Source organism: Eublepharis macularius, chromosome 3 (assembly GCF_028583425.1).
Source record: "Eublepharis macularius isolate TG4126 chromosome 3, MPM_Emac_v1.0, whole genome shotgun sequence".
NCBI lineage: Eukaryota > Metazoa > Chordata > Lepidosauria > Squamata > Eublepharidae > Eublepharis > Eublepharis macularius.
In genome coordinates, this window is record NC_072792.1 from 161,133,679 (window position 1) to 161,149,261 (window position 15,583).

Below are 15,583 nucleotides of genomic sequence, written 5' to 3' on the forward strand. Positions count from 1 at the left end.
TAGTTAGTCTTAAAGGTGCTACTGGACTCTACTATTTTGAATGTATTGAGGAATGGATGGATATTTTACTTTTCCAGAAGATGTTAGTTGATACGCATCTCTTTGGACTAGGTTGTAGAATTGGGCACTTTCTTGGAGTGGTTATATATGTGTAGATGTCTCCAAAATTAGGAATGACAAGTTCCCTAAACTATATGCCAGGAAAGACAGAGATATTGAGGAGAAATCTGTTAGTCTGGGTGTGAATTAGTTATTTACTTCCTTTATACCCCACATTTCCCTCCAATGGGAATCCAAAGCAGCTTTCATAATTTTGCTCTCTCCCATTTTATCCTCACAGCAATATTTCAGAATCCCTTGCAGTTGATATTATTTTTCTTTAAAGCTTGCTTTTTCCTAATGGGACCCAAAGCAACTTACATCATTCTACCTTCTTCCACATTATCCCAACAACAACTCTGTGAGGTAGGTGAGGCCAAGAGAGTAACTAGCTAGCAAGCTTTCATGGTGAAATGGAGATTAGAACCTGCCTCTTATAGATACTAATCTGAAGCTCTAACCACTACACCACATTCCTCTTTCATGCTGTTTGTTGCTTAGCTCCAAAATGAGTATAGTTTTTTAAAAATACGAAATCATGTACTGTTCCTGATAGTTTTTCCTCCAGGGTGCCAAAATATTGAAAAGTACAAGCAGTGATCTCTTGATCTTAGGCTCTTTCATGTCAAACTGGCTGCGCACTTGATTTGGAGTTAAGTTAGGTTTCTGCAGCCTGTGATCCACCAAGTCAAATGCAGCCCATCGGCTGCTGAATAGCTCCTTTGTCTTTGAAGTCCCATGCAGATAGGAATAGCTGAAGATCTATCAGGCCCCTGCTGGGCAGCTTCACATGTTTGGTGGGTTGCAACTGGAAAGCGGCCTGGAGTTTCACATATCCCACCATATTTTAATAAAAAGTTAAAGATATAGTCAACAAACTGTACAATTGCTTGCATAAGGTTGCTTTTTTTTGGACTTTGAGTTTAGAGATGGTTAGAGTTTAGATACAGAATAAATTTTGACTTGGAAAGGAGGAGCTGAGGGCTGTCTAGACCATTCTTTTGCCCTAAGGCCCACACATGACCATTGGACTCTTGGTTTAATGTTTGTAACAACAACTGGTGACTTGCATGTATAATTGTGCCATTGCCTAGCTATGCCTACAGATGAGATTTCTATAATTGTAAATACAAAGCTTTCAGTGGAATTAATTCATACATTCAGTACTTTTCCTTTTTGCTTATAGTACCACCAAGCACTTTGGAATTCTGTCCTACCTTTGTAATTCGTTCCTTTGTGCTGTGTTTCTCTTTGAACTTTATGAAAGACAAATTTGAGAGTTGGTAATGGAAATAACAGAAGGGAATTTTAGCAACCGAGTAAGCTAACTGCAGAATTCAGAGAAGCTGGGATCCTGAAAAATGCCGTAAGGAAAACAGAAGAATGTTATGAACGTTTTCTCTAAGCAATGCAAGTTGTCTAGCTGGTGTTAGTTTGTATGCTAAAATGTATAAAATTACCTGGTTAAGCAGAAAAATCTGCAACCACAGGTATATAACTGGTAGAGAAAAATGGAATTCAAATGCTCTTTCATGAACTATAAAATAGGGTGAAAAGGGAAAGAAACTAGACCTAGGTACAAGAAATAATAAAATAATCACACTTAAAAATCATTTTGCATGTATTTTGAACTACCCTTATTGGTGATACTTGAAGCAAAATAGTTACACATAATGCACACAAAGTTAAATCTCTATACTTAGATTTTTAATCTTTTTGGTTCTCAAGATTGCTTACAATACAAACAAAGAAATATAGAATTAATAATATAAAATAATAAATATAATAATATCAAGCATTAATTTGATGTCAAAGAATTAAAAGTAGCACAACTTAAAAGCAAAGAGTTGTATATTAAATTGCATAACAGGGACTGCTTTATTATTTTGTTCTTAATGATTTTTTGCAAAATCATTTTAATGTATTGATAAAAAAATGAAGAAACTGCAGCCACTTTGGGCTGAAATATACTTGAAAAAAAATCAGTGAGTTAACCAATAGATTAGCCAGTAGATTAGATCACCTGTATTTTTAAATAGAAGTAAAGTGCATATTATGTGCCTGTATGTGTATGTCAGGGAAGGGGGAAATGAAATCCTAGTCAGCTGTAAGGCAGAGGAGGAGAGACGTACGTACGCAGCTCTAGCTATTAAGTGACGCTTAGTGGAATGAGCAAGATGCTTTTCCATTTAAAGCTACTCTGCCTGTCTCTTTGGTAGGGCAAGGACCTGCACCAAAAACATTCACAGCACCTAGGCTACGCGTAAGTATGGCCTGCACCTGTTATATGGCTCTCTGCTAGTTTATAGCCCTGGACTCTTTGACCCAGATGGTAACCTAGAAGCACCATCCTATGATGGCAAGTTATGGTTGTCAACTCTGGGTTGGGAAATTCTTGGAGATTTAGGGATGGATCCTTGATGAGAGTGGGGCTTGAGAAGGTAGGGATCTCAACTGGGTATAATGTCATAGAGCCCACCCTACAGAATAGCCATTATCTCTGTAGTTTGGAGATCAGTTATAATTCTGGGAGATTGCCAAGCCGCACCTGGTGGCTGGCAATCCTATCGCAAGTTCTTCTGAGTCTTTTAAGTTTCTATCTTACTAGTGGAAAGAAAATTGGTTTCTATTTGAGGTTGTTACGCTCCGCACATCTTTAATGCATTCACTTTGAAAATGCATGACAGCTTCATTGACTTGGCTAGAATCTGCAGCTTCTGTCTGGGGCAGGTGAGAATCGTACTAGATTTTGACAGAATAGTTTCTCAAGAATGGAAGGAATCCTTCAGCGGTAGCCTGCCTGCCAAAGCTCCTGCTAACCTTTGGATCTCCAGCTCCTCAGGGCTTCATTTCTGCCCAGTCTTATTTTATGACATGTCTAGCTTTTTAATGTGTGTGTTTTTTCAGGTAATGAGATATTATTTCAACCATTACAATCTCTATTTTAAGAAGCTTTTAATCTGAAAAGGAAGGCATAGACTTGCACAGTGCCTCTTCCAAAACAACAGATTCATAGGGCCTTTTTTGTGATGATACTCACCAATACTGACTACAGGTGCCTTTTTTCAGGGCTCTTTCAAGTCCAAGGGGGAAATTGATGGAAATTGGTACAAACAACAACAACAAAAAGCACTGCTGATTCAGAATTCATACATGCATGTTACTATTTCAGAATAGTATGGGAAAACATCCTTCCCTGCCTCTGGACATCACATCAGGAAGAAGACTAGGTTGGAACTCTGGTGCTAGGTTTCCACAGGCAGGGAGAATTTGATAAGAGAAGCTATGCACTACGTTCCCTCATTCTTGCCTGTGATACCCTTTCATATTTCACTGGTGAGAGGAGGAGGAGATTTACAGAAAGATTTAGGAAGGCCTGAAGGCCCACTCCTGGTTAAACTGCAAAGCAGAATTGTATTTTTTAGATTTTTTTTTAAATCAGTGATTACTCTCTGTTTGAGAACTCACAATAATTATGGTAATATTATTACTGTATAATAAATTACTCTTCTTTTGAAATAAAGTAATGTGTACCTTTGGCATGGATATCCAATACACAGTCCTCTTTGTTTTTATAACAGTAGCACTGATTATTTAGAACTACCTAGTGCCAGAGCATCTTGAGGAATAATCACCTGTGGTCTGAAACATGATGCTTGCGTGCTCACATCCTTTATGTCCTCCTCAAATGGAGCCTATGGTTCTTTTCTGAATAAATGAATCAACCTTGACCTTAGAAAGGACGAGAACTATTGGGCTGTTGTTAATGGACCACCGTTCCTCTTTTGCAAAAGTTACTCCTCTGTTTTGTTTTTTAGGCCTGCAGTCTGAAAAATCCATGTTCGCTTCTGTCCCGTGAAATCAACAGAAGTTGCTTTGGAAACTAAATTTCTGAGCAGGCAAGGGGGACCCACAGCTGCGTGTAGTTGGAAGAAGGGTTGTTCAAGCTAAGCAGTCTGTTTTGGGGTGAATTAAAGAGGACAATTGAAAAGGGTTCTTTGTTTAGGCATAGCTGGTTTTGCCCCTGCATCTGGAATGAAGAGATAGACACAAGGCTTGAGTACTAAAGGACCGCTTTGTTAATTAACACATGATAACTATAACCATAGCTACAGCAAGGGCATCACTAGTGCTACAGGTCAGGCCCAAGGGGTTACCCCGGACCTCCTCTCCGACCTGTCTGGGCAAGTCACCCACTGCCCCAGGTGCGAGCCATCCATGCACATGGCTGTACCCCAGTGTGGCCAGGCAAATGGTTCCCTCTTAAAGCTCCTAGGACCCCAGGCCTGTAAAGGCACTCCCCCCCCAGTGTTTCCCCAGCACAAGCCTGAGTTTGCAAGGCATCTGCTGTCCCTTCTTCAGCCCGCAGAAGCACACAAGCTGCTGCTGGGACAAGCATGTTGAGCCAGGCTTCAAGAGGCAGAGCCTGGCTCTTCCTCCCTTGAAGGCCAGGATCCCCAGGAAGAGAATGCCTGTCTCTCCCTCCAATTGGGGGCGGATCGAAGCCCGGTCCCCAGCCTGAGCGCGCTCTGTATGCAGCCGGGAGTGCTGAATTATTAGCAGAGACTTTCCAAACTAGCACTACTGTAGTGAAAGAAGGACTGAGTAGCAGAACTGTTGGGAAGGTGAAGTTACCTTCATACAAGACGACTGAATGAGCCACGAACTAGCACAGATTATCCCACCAGGCTTCTGTCTCTGAACAGGGAAGTGAAAATGAGATAAACAACCATATCTGTTTTGGTCGAGCAGTAGACATGGAGGAACGGAACATAACGCAAAAGAACGTTGGAAGTCTTGTCATCTGTGCAGCTCAGCTATATAAAGGAGTGCAGTCTTGCTTTGTAGACTTGCCAGATTGTGTTTGCTTAATTTTAATTGTACAAAATCTTGCAACTGGTCAAACTGACCCTGGGTTTTAACATAAAATGGCCCGGAAGAGATGGTGTAATTTCTGGGATTTAACAGGGTGTTCTCCTCCCCCTTCCCCTTGCAGCAAGGATCAGAGTTGTAGAGTTACTAAATTGTCTGCATTTTAGCAGCCTTTGAAGAGATTTTCTGTTCCATCAGGCCTTGAGGACTAAAACACCTGCTTCTCCAAATGGGAGGAAGCTGTTTCCTATGTGTGGCCTCATTTAGATAGAGCTTCTGTTTTTTGTTTTTTGAAAGTGCACAGTTGATTCTTTTTAAATGCTTTCCTGAGATAGTAAGTTTAACTCATGCTGAGAGCAAAAGTAATTGCCTGATGTGGATTTCCCCCCTTAAATCCCCTTTTACAGTGCCATCCTAAGCAGAATCACACCTTTCTAAGTCCATAAAGGTGAATGAGCTTAGAATGGTATAACTCTGTTTAGGATGGCACTGTAAAAAGCCTTAATCCTTATATATTGTTTCATTTGAAGTGTAGTGCTGGAGGAGAGTTTTAGAGATAACATGGAGGGCCAAAAAGACAAATAAGTGAGTTCTAGATCAAATCAAGTCTAAATTCTCCCTAGGAGCTAAAATGATGAAATTGAGGCTATCATACACACAGTTGCTAGATGGGGTCCAGAAAAATACTGGGCCCTGGGCACTAGAGGGGGCGGCACTCACCTGAGAAATGTTTGCCTGTGTGTGCAATGACAGCACTACTGGAATGCTGTCATCACACCACCCCACCTTTAAGGCAGCCGGGTGACCGGCCAGCCACTCCCAGGGCGGCACTGCACAGGAGGTCGAGTGGGCTGTCTAGCCGCTCGCTCCCCCTGCGGCAGCATGCAGGAGGCTGGGTGGGCTGGCTAGCGTCTCACTCCCCCAGTGGTGTTGTCCAGGATGCTGGGTGGGTGGGCTGGACAGGCCAGGTGTCCAGTATTTTAACTGTTTTTACTCCAGACAGCCCCCCAAAACTGTACTGTACGGGTGAAAACCAGACAGCTGGCAATCCTGATCATATGTTGGGCACATCATGAAAAGACAAGACTCACTGGGGAAGACAATAATGCTAGGGAATGTGGAAGGCAGTAGAAAAAGAGGAAGACCGAAAATGAGATGGCTTGACTCAATAAAGGAGGCCACAACCTGCAGTTTGCAAGATCTGAGCAAGGCTGTCAATGATACGTTTCGGAGGTTAATTCATAGCATCATTGTAAGTCAGAAGTGACTTGACAGCACATAACAAACACACAAGTCCATAAAGGTCAATGAGTACAGTTGCCAATCCCCTGGTAGAGGCACAAGGTATCCCCCAATCCCAACTTCTGCCCTCCCCACCTGTCACCTGGCTGGCGGGATGGGAGAAGGCATAGAAATGGGCTGAGAATTGCAAAGCATGCTCCCATGCACTCTGGAATGCGTCTGTGTCATGCTGGGAATGACATTCCTGACGTGATGCGAAAACCCTGGGTCATGCCAGGTGGGGGGCATTTAGATTGGCTCCAAACACTAAAGGTTGATTGTGCATCATGCCAGGAATGATGTCCAGAGCAACATGGGAGCATACTTCACACGAGGTAAGATCCCGCCAGTGCACCAGCCCCACTGGCCCCCAGACCCCTGGTTTAGACCCCAGAGGACCTGGCAGCCCTATCAAGGAGCTTAGAATGGTGTGACTCTGTTTAGGATGGCGCTGTAAAAGCTTTAACCCTTTATCTTTTGGTGTGTAGTAGCTGCAGTCTCAACATAAAAGGAAATCGTTAGCATCAATTATCTGAAGAAGGCAAATTCGGTGTTCTGCTTCCACGTTATGGATAGTATGGCTTTGTTTATGGTTATTACTTATTTGAGGATAATTAATCTTTGATTTACTGTTTTTTTAAAAATTATGTTGCCTTATTATGACACGGACCATCTTTATTCGGAGCGTGTGGGAAAAGATGACTGATTTATTTTTCAAGTCTTAAAATATTGCTGAAGTCCAAAGTTGCCTGTTGAAGTACATCTAATTAAATCATATAGCCGCCTCTGTTTCTCAAAGGGAAGCCAGCTTGATTTACTTAACCTAAAAAGTAATGTTTTTAGAGCCACGTTTCTCAGAATTAAAGCAATATTGGTGCCATTGTTTGCATTTTGCATTTAGAATAAAAAACAAGGATGCTAGTCCAAATGTTTTGGAAGGAAGAAGAATTCAAAAGTAGCCACAGAATATATGCCATACAAATCTCAGTAATAACCTGTGGGGAAGGGGACCCAAAGTTACTGCTCACGTTAGAACTGATCAACCGGTTGCATACATATTTACTGCCATTTCCAAGAAAATTGGGTTCTTTTTTTTCCACTTCTGTATTAGAGATGGACAAGATTTTTTTCGCATTCTCTTCTGCTTGATTGGTTCAAAATGATTCTCGTCAGCTGAGCAGCTAAATTGCTGCTCCTGAACGTACTCCAATTAGAGACGAACTTTGACTGTAAAAATAGATATTAATAGCAATGTCTGTTGTTCAGTGTTTTGATTTTAAGTAGGGTTTTTTCTTGACGTGAACCCTTTCTAGCTGATGATCATTCTTTTGGTATGCTGATGGCTTGGAGTGATTGGCCAGTGTCTAGCAATTGTTTAAATTAAGAGCTCCAGGTTGCGATCCTCTGTTTGGGAATGATGGCTTTACGGGAAATGTCTGGCCCAGTGGGGATCGGATCTACCTACTCCAGCCTTGCTAAGCAAGGATTTTAAGACAGCGAGGCTAGAAGCAAGCAGTGTGGCCAGCAGAGGTCAAATCTCTGATCTCTGTCATCTGGAAATCAATTGTAATTCCAAGAGCTCTCCAGAGTTGGGTGGTGGGGAGCTCAATTGGGCTTCTGTTACTCCTACACTCTGAGTTCACCCTACAAAGCAGCCATGTTCTCCATGGGAACGGATCTCTATGGTCTGGAGATCAATTCTAGCCGGGCAACCTTACTTCTAATTGCCGGCCTCTGGAAAAGAGTTCCACAAGGTTGAAGCCTCTACAGACAAGATGCTTGACTTAATACATTTTGGCTGATCCTGGTGGAAATAAGAAATTGTGAGGCGACTGGTGTCTAATTAGCTTCATCTCCCCAGTTCTGCAACTCTGGTACACAGTGCAGGGAGAAGATATCATGTTTGGAGGCCTCACCAGCAAATAAGGTTGCCTACTCTGGCTTGGAAAATTCTTGGAAATTTGGAGGCGGTACCAGGGAAGGGCGGAGATGGGGAGAGAGGGAGGGAGCTCAGTTGGGCTGTAGGCAAGGGGAGAATTGCAGGCAGTGATGAGGAGGCAAAGAGAGAAAAAAAAGAGAGAGATGGGTAATCAGACCCCCCAACATGGGGCTTCCGCTTAGAAACACAGAGCTGGAAGGGATTCCAAAGTCATCTCGTCCAACCCCGTGCACAATGCAGGAAATTTACAGCTACCCCTACTCCCCCAGTGTCCCCTACTCAGTGACCAGAGGAAGGCAAAAAACCTCCAGGATCCCCTGTATTGGCTAAGTGCTGTAATAAAGAATCTACTCTAATCTACTCCAGGATCCCCGGTCTGTCATGTCTGTACCCCTACATCCATGTCATTGTTCTAGGGGGTGAACAATTGCTAATACTATGTTTTGATTTCATATTGCAAATGCTATATGCATCACTTTCGTTTCTCTCCCTCCCAGCCTGAGAACACAGCGGTGTAATCTCTTTCTTTGAAGCTCACTGAAATGACCGTGCAATGTCCGAAATGTTATCGTTTCTGTTATGCCTCTTTCTTTTCTTGTCTAGCTGATGTATAAACCCCAGCAAAGATTCTGAGACTTCTTCCCACTCAAAACTTGTGGGTTAGGGGGGAGGGAAATGTTTTGAGTATTTAGACCTGTACTTTCCTCAAGTCTCTATTCCTTTCAAAGAAGCTGTACTGCTTGGAGGCTTTCTTGCTTCTAAGTAAACTTATGGACACATATATGGAAATGATCTGATTTCTGAATAAAAAGCCATTTAACTAAGAACCTGTGTCGTGCTGCAATGGTCCAGGGATCTGTCTGCCATATCCTGTCATCCATAGCCTGACATGGTCAGTATATAGTTCTATGGTTGTTGTGGATTTTCTGGGCTGTATAGCTGTGGTCTTGGCAAGATCACGGCTATACAGCCCGGAAAATCCACAACAACCATTGTTCTCTGGCCATAAAAGCCTTTGACAAAATATATAGTTCTAATTATATAAGGGGCAATTTTAATCCCTACATACAAGCACATGTCACAGTCTTCAAGTCCTTTTATTTATTTTATTAAAAAGCAGCCTCAGAATGCTGCAATAAGGAACAGAAGAGCGGTGGCTAGGGGCTGTCAGTGGTTGGAGAAGCAGAAGAGATGTAATGGTTAGTTTTTCCCTATGGGGGCTGCTTTCTTAATCAGTGTACTTTTGTTATCTTTCTGCTACTTTTTGTACTGGTGGCACTGGCTGTAAAAAAAAACAACAACCCACAGCTGATTTTCAAATGAAGGGGCTGGAGTTAGAAAGAAGAGCCTTGAAATATTGATGTGTTTGCGGTACAAAAACAGCTTGCTACTTCTGGGCTTCTTTTCTTCTCGTTTACTCTGGGGGAAGCACAGCAGATGTGTGAGGAGAGAAAAAAGAATGTAATTGGAAAAACATACATTAGATTAAGTGATAAAATCGGTAGTCACCTATTCAGACAGCGTGCTGGGTGCAAGGCTGACTGCTGATGTGCTGATAACATTTTTATTATTATTTCATTGTTTATTTTTTTAGCCCGAGACCATAAGGCAGACTCTCCAGAGGACCCTGCAGCGTTACGAGCATCAGGCAGTTGGGTAAGTAGAGCCGATTCCTCCTCCAAAATTGGAAGGAAAAGAGAGAGAGAGAGAGAGAGAGAGATGAGTGGGTGGCAATAAAAAATTAAGTGGCAGTTGCTAAGCTAATACCTTGTGGTGTCATAGGGCCTGGTTTGCTGAGATTTTCTCTCACGTAAGCTCCATTGGAATGAATGGGGAGAGCACATTTGTATCATTCTCATTCATTCCAGTGGGGCTTGTGCATGTCTTGGGGGGGGGAATGGTATATATAGTCTTCTAAACATTTGCTTTTTAAATGTAGGTATTTGTTCCTTTCTGTGATTTTGAACTTCTATACATTTCTTGTGAATGCTTGAAAATGTACAGCACTGAATGTAGTATCTGAAGAAGGTAGAAGCTCAGTATTTTCCTCCTACACATTGTAGTCCTTCTGACTATAAAATCAGTAGTTGGAGCTTGTGTGCCTTGCTTCCTGTGTTCCTAAATTTACTGCTTCTGAAGTACCTCTGAATGCAATGAATGTGTTCTTCGGGATCTCTGGCTATCAACCCAGGCTCTTTAACTTCTACATCTGGTCATCAGGTGTGGCAACCAGCAGGAGACCAGAGAGGGCAGAAACATGGGGGCATTGGATGAGAGGTGACATCGCTTTTGGGGAAACCCAAAAGTGGCATCAGTCTTCTCTATGAATTGCCCAGAACTCTATGTTTTTACCAGTGTTTCAGCCAATTCCTAGAGAGGTGTGATGTTACTGTAATGCTGATGTCCATTTTAAAATTTTATTTTTCTCAGCGTGGCAGTTCTGTATTCTATATTCTGCTTTCTGTTTTTCTCTTTTAAAGCAAGCCCCATCTACTTCTCCTGCAAAGATAACTGTGGCTGGTGAAAGCACTGAAGCCACAGGAGAGCTGAATGGGGCTTCAGGAAGTGGGCCTTCAGTTTGCTTCGGCTAAGCAGAGTGCTGAGTGCAGATTTAGATGCAGTACTTGCAAAATTTATTTTATGTATTTATGCTTTGCTTTTCTTCCCAGTGGGGACCCAAAGTGGCTTACCCATTTTTAAATGTAGGTAATTGTTCCTTTCTGTGATTTTGATCTTCTATACATTTCTTGTGAGAGCCAGTTTGGTGTAGTGGTTAAGAGTGTGGGACTCTAATCTGGAGAGCCAGGTTTGATTCCCCACTCCTCCACTTGAAGCCAGCCGGGTGACCTTGGGCTAGTCACAGCTCTCTGGAGCTCTCTCAGCGCCACCCACCTCACAGGGTGTTTTGTTGTGGGGATAATAATAACATACTTTGTAAACTGCTCTGAGTGGGCATTAAGTTGTCCTGAAAGGCGGTATAGAAATTGAATGTTGTTGTTGTTGTTACAACATTCTCCCCTCCTCCTCCACAACAACATCCCTGTGAGGTGGGTTAGATTGACAAAGGGAGACTGATTCGAATCTGGATATCTCACTTCCTTGTTAGATAGTCTGACCATTACAGCACTCTGGTACATCCATCCCCAGTGTTGGTTGCATATATTCCCTCCTGCTCTAACACTTGCTAATCTGCTTTTCTCTGTAAGTAGCTATCTTGCAAATTGGGCTCCAGTATGTGGAGTATCCAGGATGGATTTTTGTTTTAATTAGCAGGTATGCAGGATCCTGATTTGGACTGGGAACACAGTAAATGGGAGTTGAGCCCACTTTCCCAATTCCAACCCACAGTGACCCTGCACAGCTGCAGTTTTGTCCTGCTGATATGTTTTCCTCAGTGGGGCGAGTAACAGCTTTCCTAGGCTGTTTCAGGAGGTATATAAAAACATCAGCTACTTGTCCGCTGTATGCATATAATCTATACCATCTCATCTGGTTTGGATCACAGTGAGCCATGCATTGGATGACATCTATAGAAGACTGCCTGGTTAGAACCCTTTGAGTTAAAAGAGGGTTGGATCCTGTAATCGGTGACTGGAAGAAGTTTATGGAACAGGTTTCTCCTTCTATCTGCAACCTCTTATGCTCCATGAAGAGACATTCCTGAGGGTCAGGGATCACTGAGAGCAGAATGAAGGCTGGAGCAAGAAGGGGAATCGGCAGAAGTCATGCCTCCACCCCCCCAATCTTGCATGAACTCTTGTACGAATGAGAGGAGGGGGCATAGCTCTAAGGTGAAGCACCTGCTTGGCATGCAGAAAGTTCCAGGTTCGATCCCTGGCATCTCCATTATGAAAAGATAAGGTCAGAGGTGATGTGGAAGACCTGCCTGAGACCCTGGAGAGCTGCTGCCAGTCTGAATAGACAGTACTGACTAGAGATGGGCATGAACCAGGTGGTTCGTGGTGGTTCGTGGTTCATGAAAAGCGATGAACAATGACCCACCATAAATTTGCCCAGTTTGGGAACTGGTTTGTTCAGTTCGTGGTTCATGACTTCGGGGCAGCCACAGCACCACTCCCCCCTCCCATTGAGTGAAAAAAGCAGAGTGGGAAGTTTGAAAGCAACACTTTTGTTGCCGCTTGCAAGCAGCAAGAAAAGTGTTGCTTTCAAATACCAGCCGCTTTTCAGTTGATGGGACGGGGATCCCCATCAGCTGAAAAAGGTGCCAGCCTTTGAAAGCAGCTCCTATCAGCTGAAAAACTGCTTTCAAATGCTGGCAGCTTTTTTCACCTGAGGGGAGGGGGCAGGGGATCCCTCCTCCCCCTCCCCTCAGCTGAAAAAAATTGCCAGCATTTGAAAGCAGGAACACTTTGCTTGCATGCAAGAAAAGGGGAGGATCAGCTGAAAAAAGCTGCTTTCAAACGCTGGCAGCTTTTTCAGCTGAGGGGAGGGGGGACCCCCTGCCCCTCCCCTCAGCTGAAAAAGCTGCTTTTAAACCACTCAGCTGAAAAAAGAGGGGACTGTTTGAAAGCAGCAACACTTTTCTTGCTGCTCAAAAAAAGTATTGCTGCTTTCAAATGTTATGCAGGAGTGAGGTTGACTGCTGGTCCTATACTTCACCTCATGGCAGGAAAGCCTTTCTATTTTATATTTATGAATGTATGAGAACGAAGTTTTGGAAAGAAAGTGAACAGACCTTGATTTTCACCCAGAAGTTGTGGACTATTTGGAGAATGCTCATATATGAAATACTGTCTTGCATGGACTGGTATGGACATTTGTGAATGGATATTTATGAATCTGTTATATTGTTGGAATATTTATGAATTATTAGCAATTTGCACTTTCAATTGCACCTATAAATTAATTTGTTGTATTATAAATTACATGAAATTGATTATTTTGTTCCTTGTGGGATTTACCTCCCTCATTTTTGCATTATAGTTCATTACAGGGACAGCCTATTTCTCTGTTTGCTTTCAAATGCCGGCAGCTTTTTTCAGCTGACAAAAAAGGGATCCCCCTCCCATCAGCTGAAAAAACTGCTTTCAAAAGCATTTGTTTTAGCTAAAGGAAGGGGAGGAGGGGAGTCTCTCCTCCCCCTCCTCTCAGCTGAAAAAAGCAGCCAGTGTTTGAAAGAAGCTTTTTTCAGCTGAGAGGAGGATCAGCTGAAAAAAGCTGCTTTCAAACTCCTCATCTGAAAAAAAGCAGGGGGCAGTTGAAAGCAGCAATACAAAAAAAGTGTTGCTGCTTTCAAAGGTCTGCAGCTTTTTTCAGCTGATGGGGGATCAGCTGAAAAAAAACAAAAGCAACTGGCAAGAAAAGTGCTGCTTTGAACTTTGGTAAACCTGACGCAGGAAACCCAAGGGAATGCACACCTCTAGTGACAAACTGAAAAACGAACCAAACAAACTGGCCAAAAGTTTGTCACAGTTTGTCAGAAATGGGCTCTGATGAACCGCCGGTTTGCAAACCATGAACCAGCTTGGTTCGTGATGAACTTTGGTTCATATTTTGGTTTATACCTATCTCTAGTACTGACATTAACCGACCAATGGGTTTGATTCAGTAAACGCCAGATTTGTATGTTCGTGTGAGCTAGTTTAGGGAAGGAGGGGGTGATTTTTCTCCCTTCCTCAAGATGATCACTCATCCTCAGCAGCAGCTTCTGGGGTGGGGCATAGAGGCCACAGAAGGAATGTAGAAAGGGAAGGCAGATCTCTTCCATGAAACCCTCCCGTGTGCAGTTCATGGCATCCAGCTGTTTGTTTTGGGAAGTTTATTGGAGATGTGATATTGGGCTGTGAGTTTTATTGTTCTGTAGCGTTTTAAGTGTGCATCTGTTTGGATACCAGTTTTTGAGTAGAAAAAATGGCAATAAGAAGAAATAAATATGAAACGAATTTACCTAAGGTATATAACTAATTTCAGGGAACAGAATTAAGTTCTTCATAGCACAGGATTGCAGTTTGATGCTGTTAACTACAGAGAGCACACCCAGTCCCATGCCCATTCTCTAGTGAATTGTGTGATGGCTTATTTATTAATAGGTCAGTTATTTTTGCCTTGCAGAAATTGTTTCAGGCCTCAGTCAGGCTGCCATTCTATTCTGTAAAACATACAAGTCTGTAATCTAACTCCTTCTGAAAAGAGTTTGCAATTGCACCAGCGAAGACTGCTAACATGACATGAGAAACACTTACAGCATTTTTATTTATTTAGTTAAAAATTTTCTGGGCTGTGTTTCTACACAACTCAGGATGCCAAAAGCAACAAACATTTTTATCATTAAAACAGCATTAAAAATTCAAATATATATCAAAAATTAAAACAAAACATATAAACATATAAAAATCTTCACCAGCTGGCAGACAGACAAATCTCACTGTGGAGGGAGTTGCAAAGCATCCATTTTATTATCTTCCATTTTATTATCACAACAATCCTGCGAGGTAGGTTAGTCTGAGAGGGTGTGACTGACCCAAGTCTACCCAGTAAGCATCCATGGCAGAGCAGGGATTTGAACTTGGGTCTCCCAGATCCTAGTCTGATACTCTAACCACTACAGATCACTGTTTGTATTGCATTTCTTAGTTGTTTTCTTGGCATGGAGGCATACCAAATTTTAAAACATAGTTTAAATTTATTTATTTAAAATAATTATAGTCCATTATATCTCCTTGGACTTAAGGTGGCTAACAATGCAACACCAATTTGCAAGGAGATAAAGTGTAACACTCCAGTTAATAAACATAAAAATGCCCAATGTTTTTTAAATGCTACAGTAAAGTTGGTTAATCTTAAAGGTGCTACTGGACTCTTTTTGATTTTGCTATTGCAGACTAACACGGCTAACTCCACTGGATCATTTAATCTGGCATTCTGTCTCCCAACCAGTTGACTGCAAAAAGTCTAGAAACTGAATGAGAAGGAACTAGCCTTCCCCCACTGTTGGCCCCAACCAAGCAATAGCAGGAAAACTACCTTGAGTTGCCAAGTCTCATGGAATTACGGCTATGATGGACTGCCCCTTTTCCTCTCCTGACTGTGAGGCAGATTTCCCACCAAAATTCAGTTTCCCTGCTTGACTGAGCAGCCCAAGTAGCGTAGTAATATTTGTGATTTTGATAGTCTGTTTGTCCCACCTTGACACCTAGATATAATTTTGGCTTTTTAGCTCAGCCCAGGAACTTGATGAGGAAAAGCAGGAGGCCTTTTCCTAAGAAATAAAAACTTTATTTAACAGGCAGGAATTGAGTAAGTGTAGTCAGGGGATGGAAATGCATAGGTGAAATGTTGTTTGTATTACAGAATAGAGAATATACTTCTTTGTAACAGGCAAAATAGTATCCCTGAAGATTATTTTTCATATATTATTGGTTCCTAACAGTG

The 15,583-nt window shown here is 42.3% G+C and overlaps 1 protein-coding gene across 1 annotated transcript in view; it reads left to right on the top strand.

The window, feature by feature from the left end:
- Positions 1 to 15,583, top strand: part of GUCY1A2 (guanylate cyclase 1 soluble subunit alpha 2) — a 205,403-nt gene that overhangs the window by 10,117 nt on the left and 179,703 nt on the right. The window contains exon 2 of the mRNA XM_054974281.1: positions 9,786 to 9,847. Coding sequence (XP_054830256.1) covers positions 9,786 to 9,847 — 62 coding nt within the window. The remainder of the gene's footprint in view (positions 1 to 9,785; positions 9,848 to 15,583) is intronic.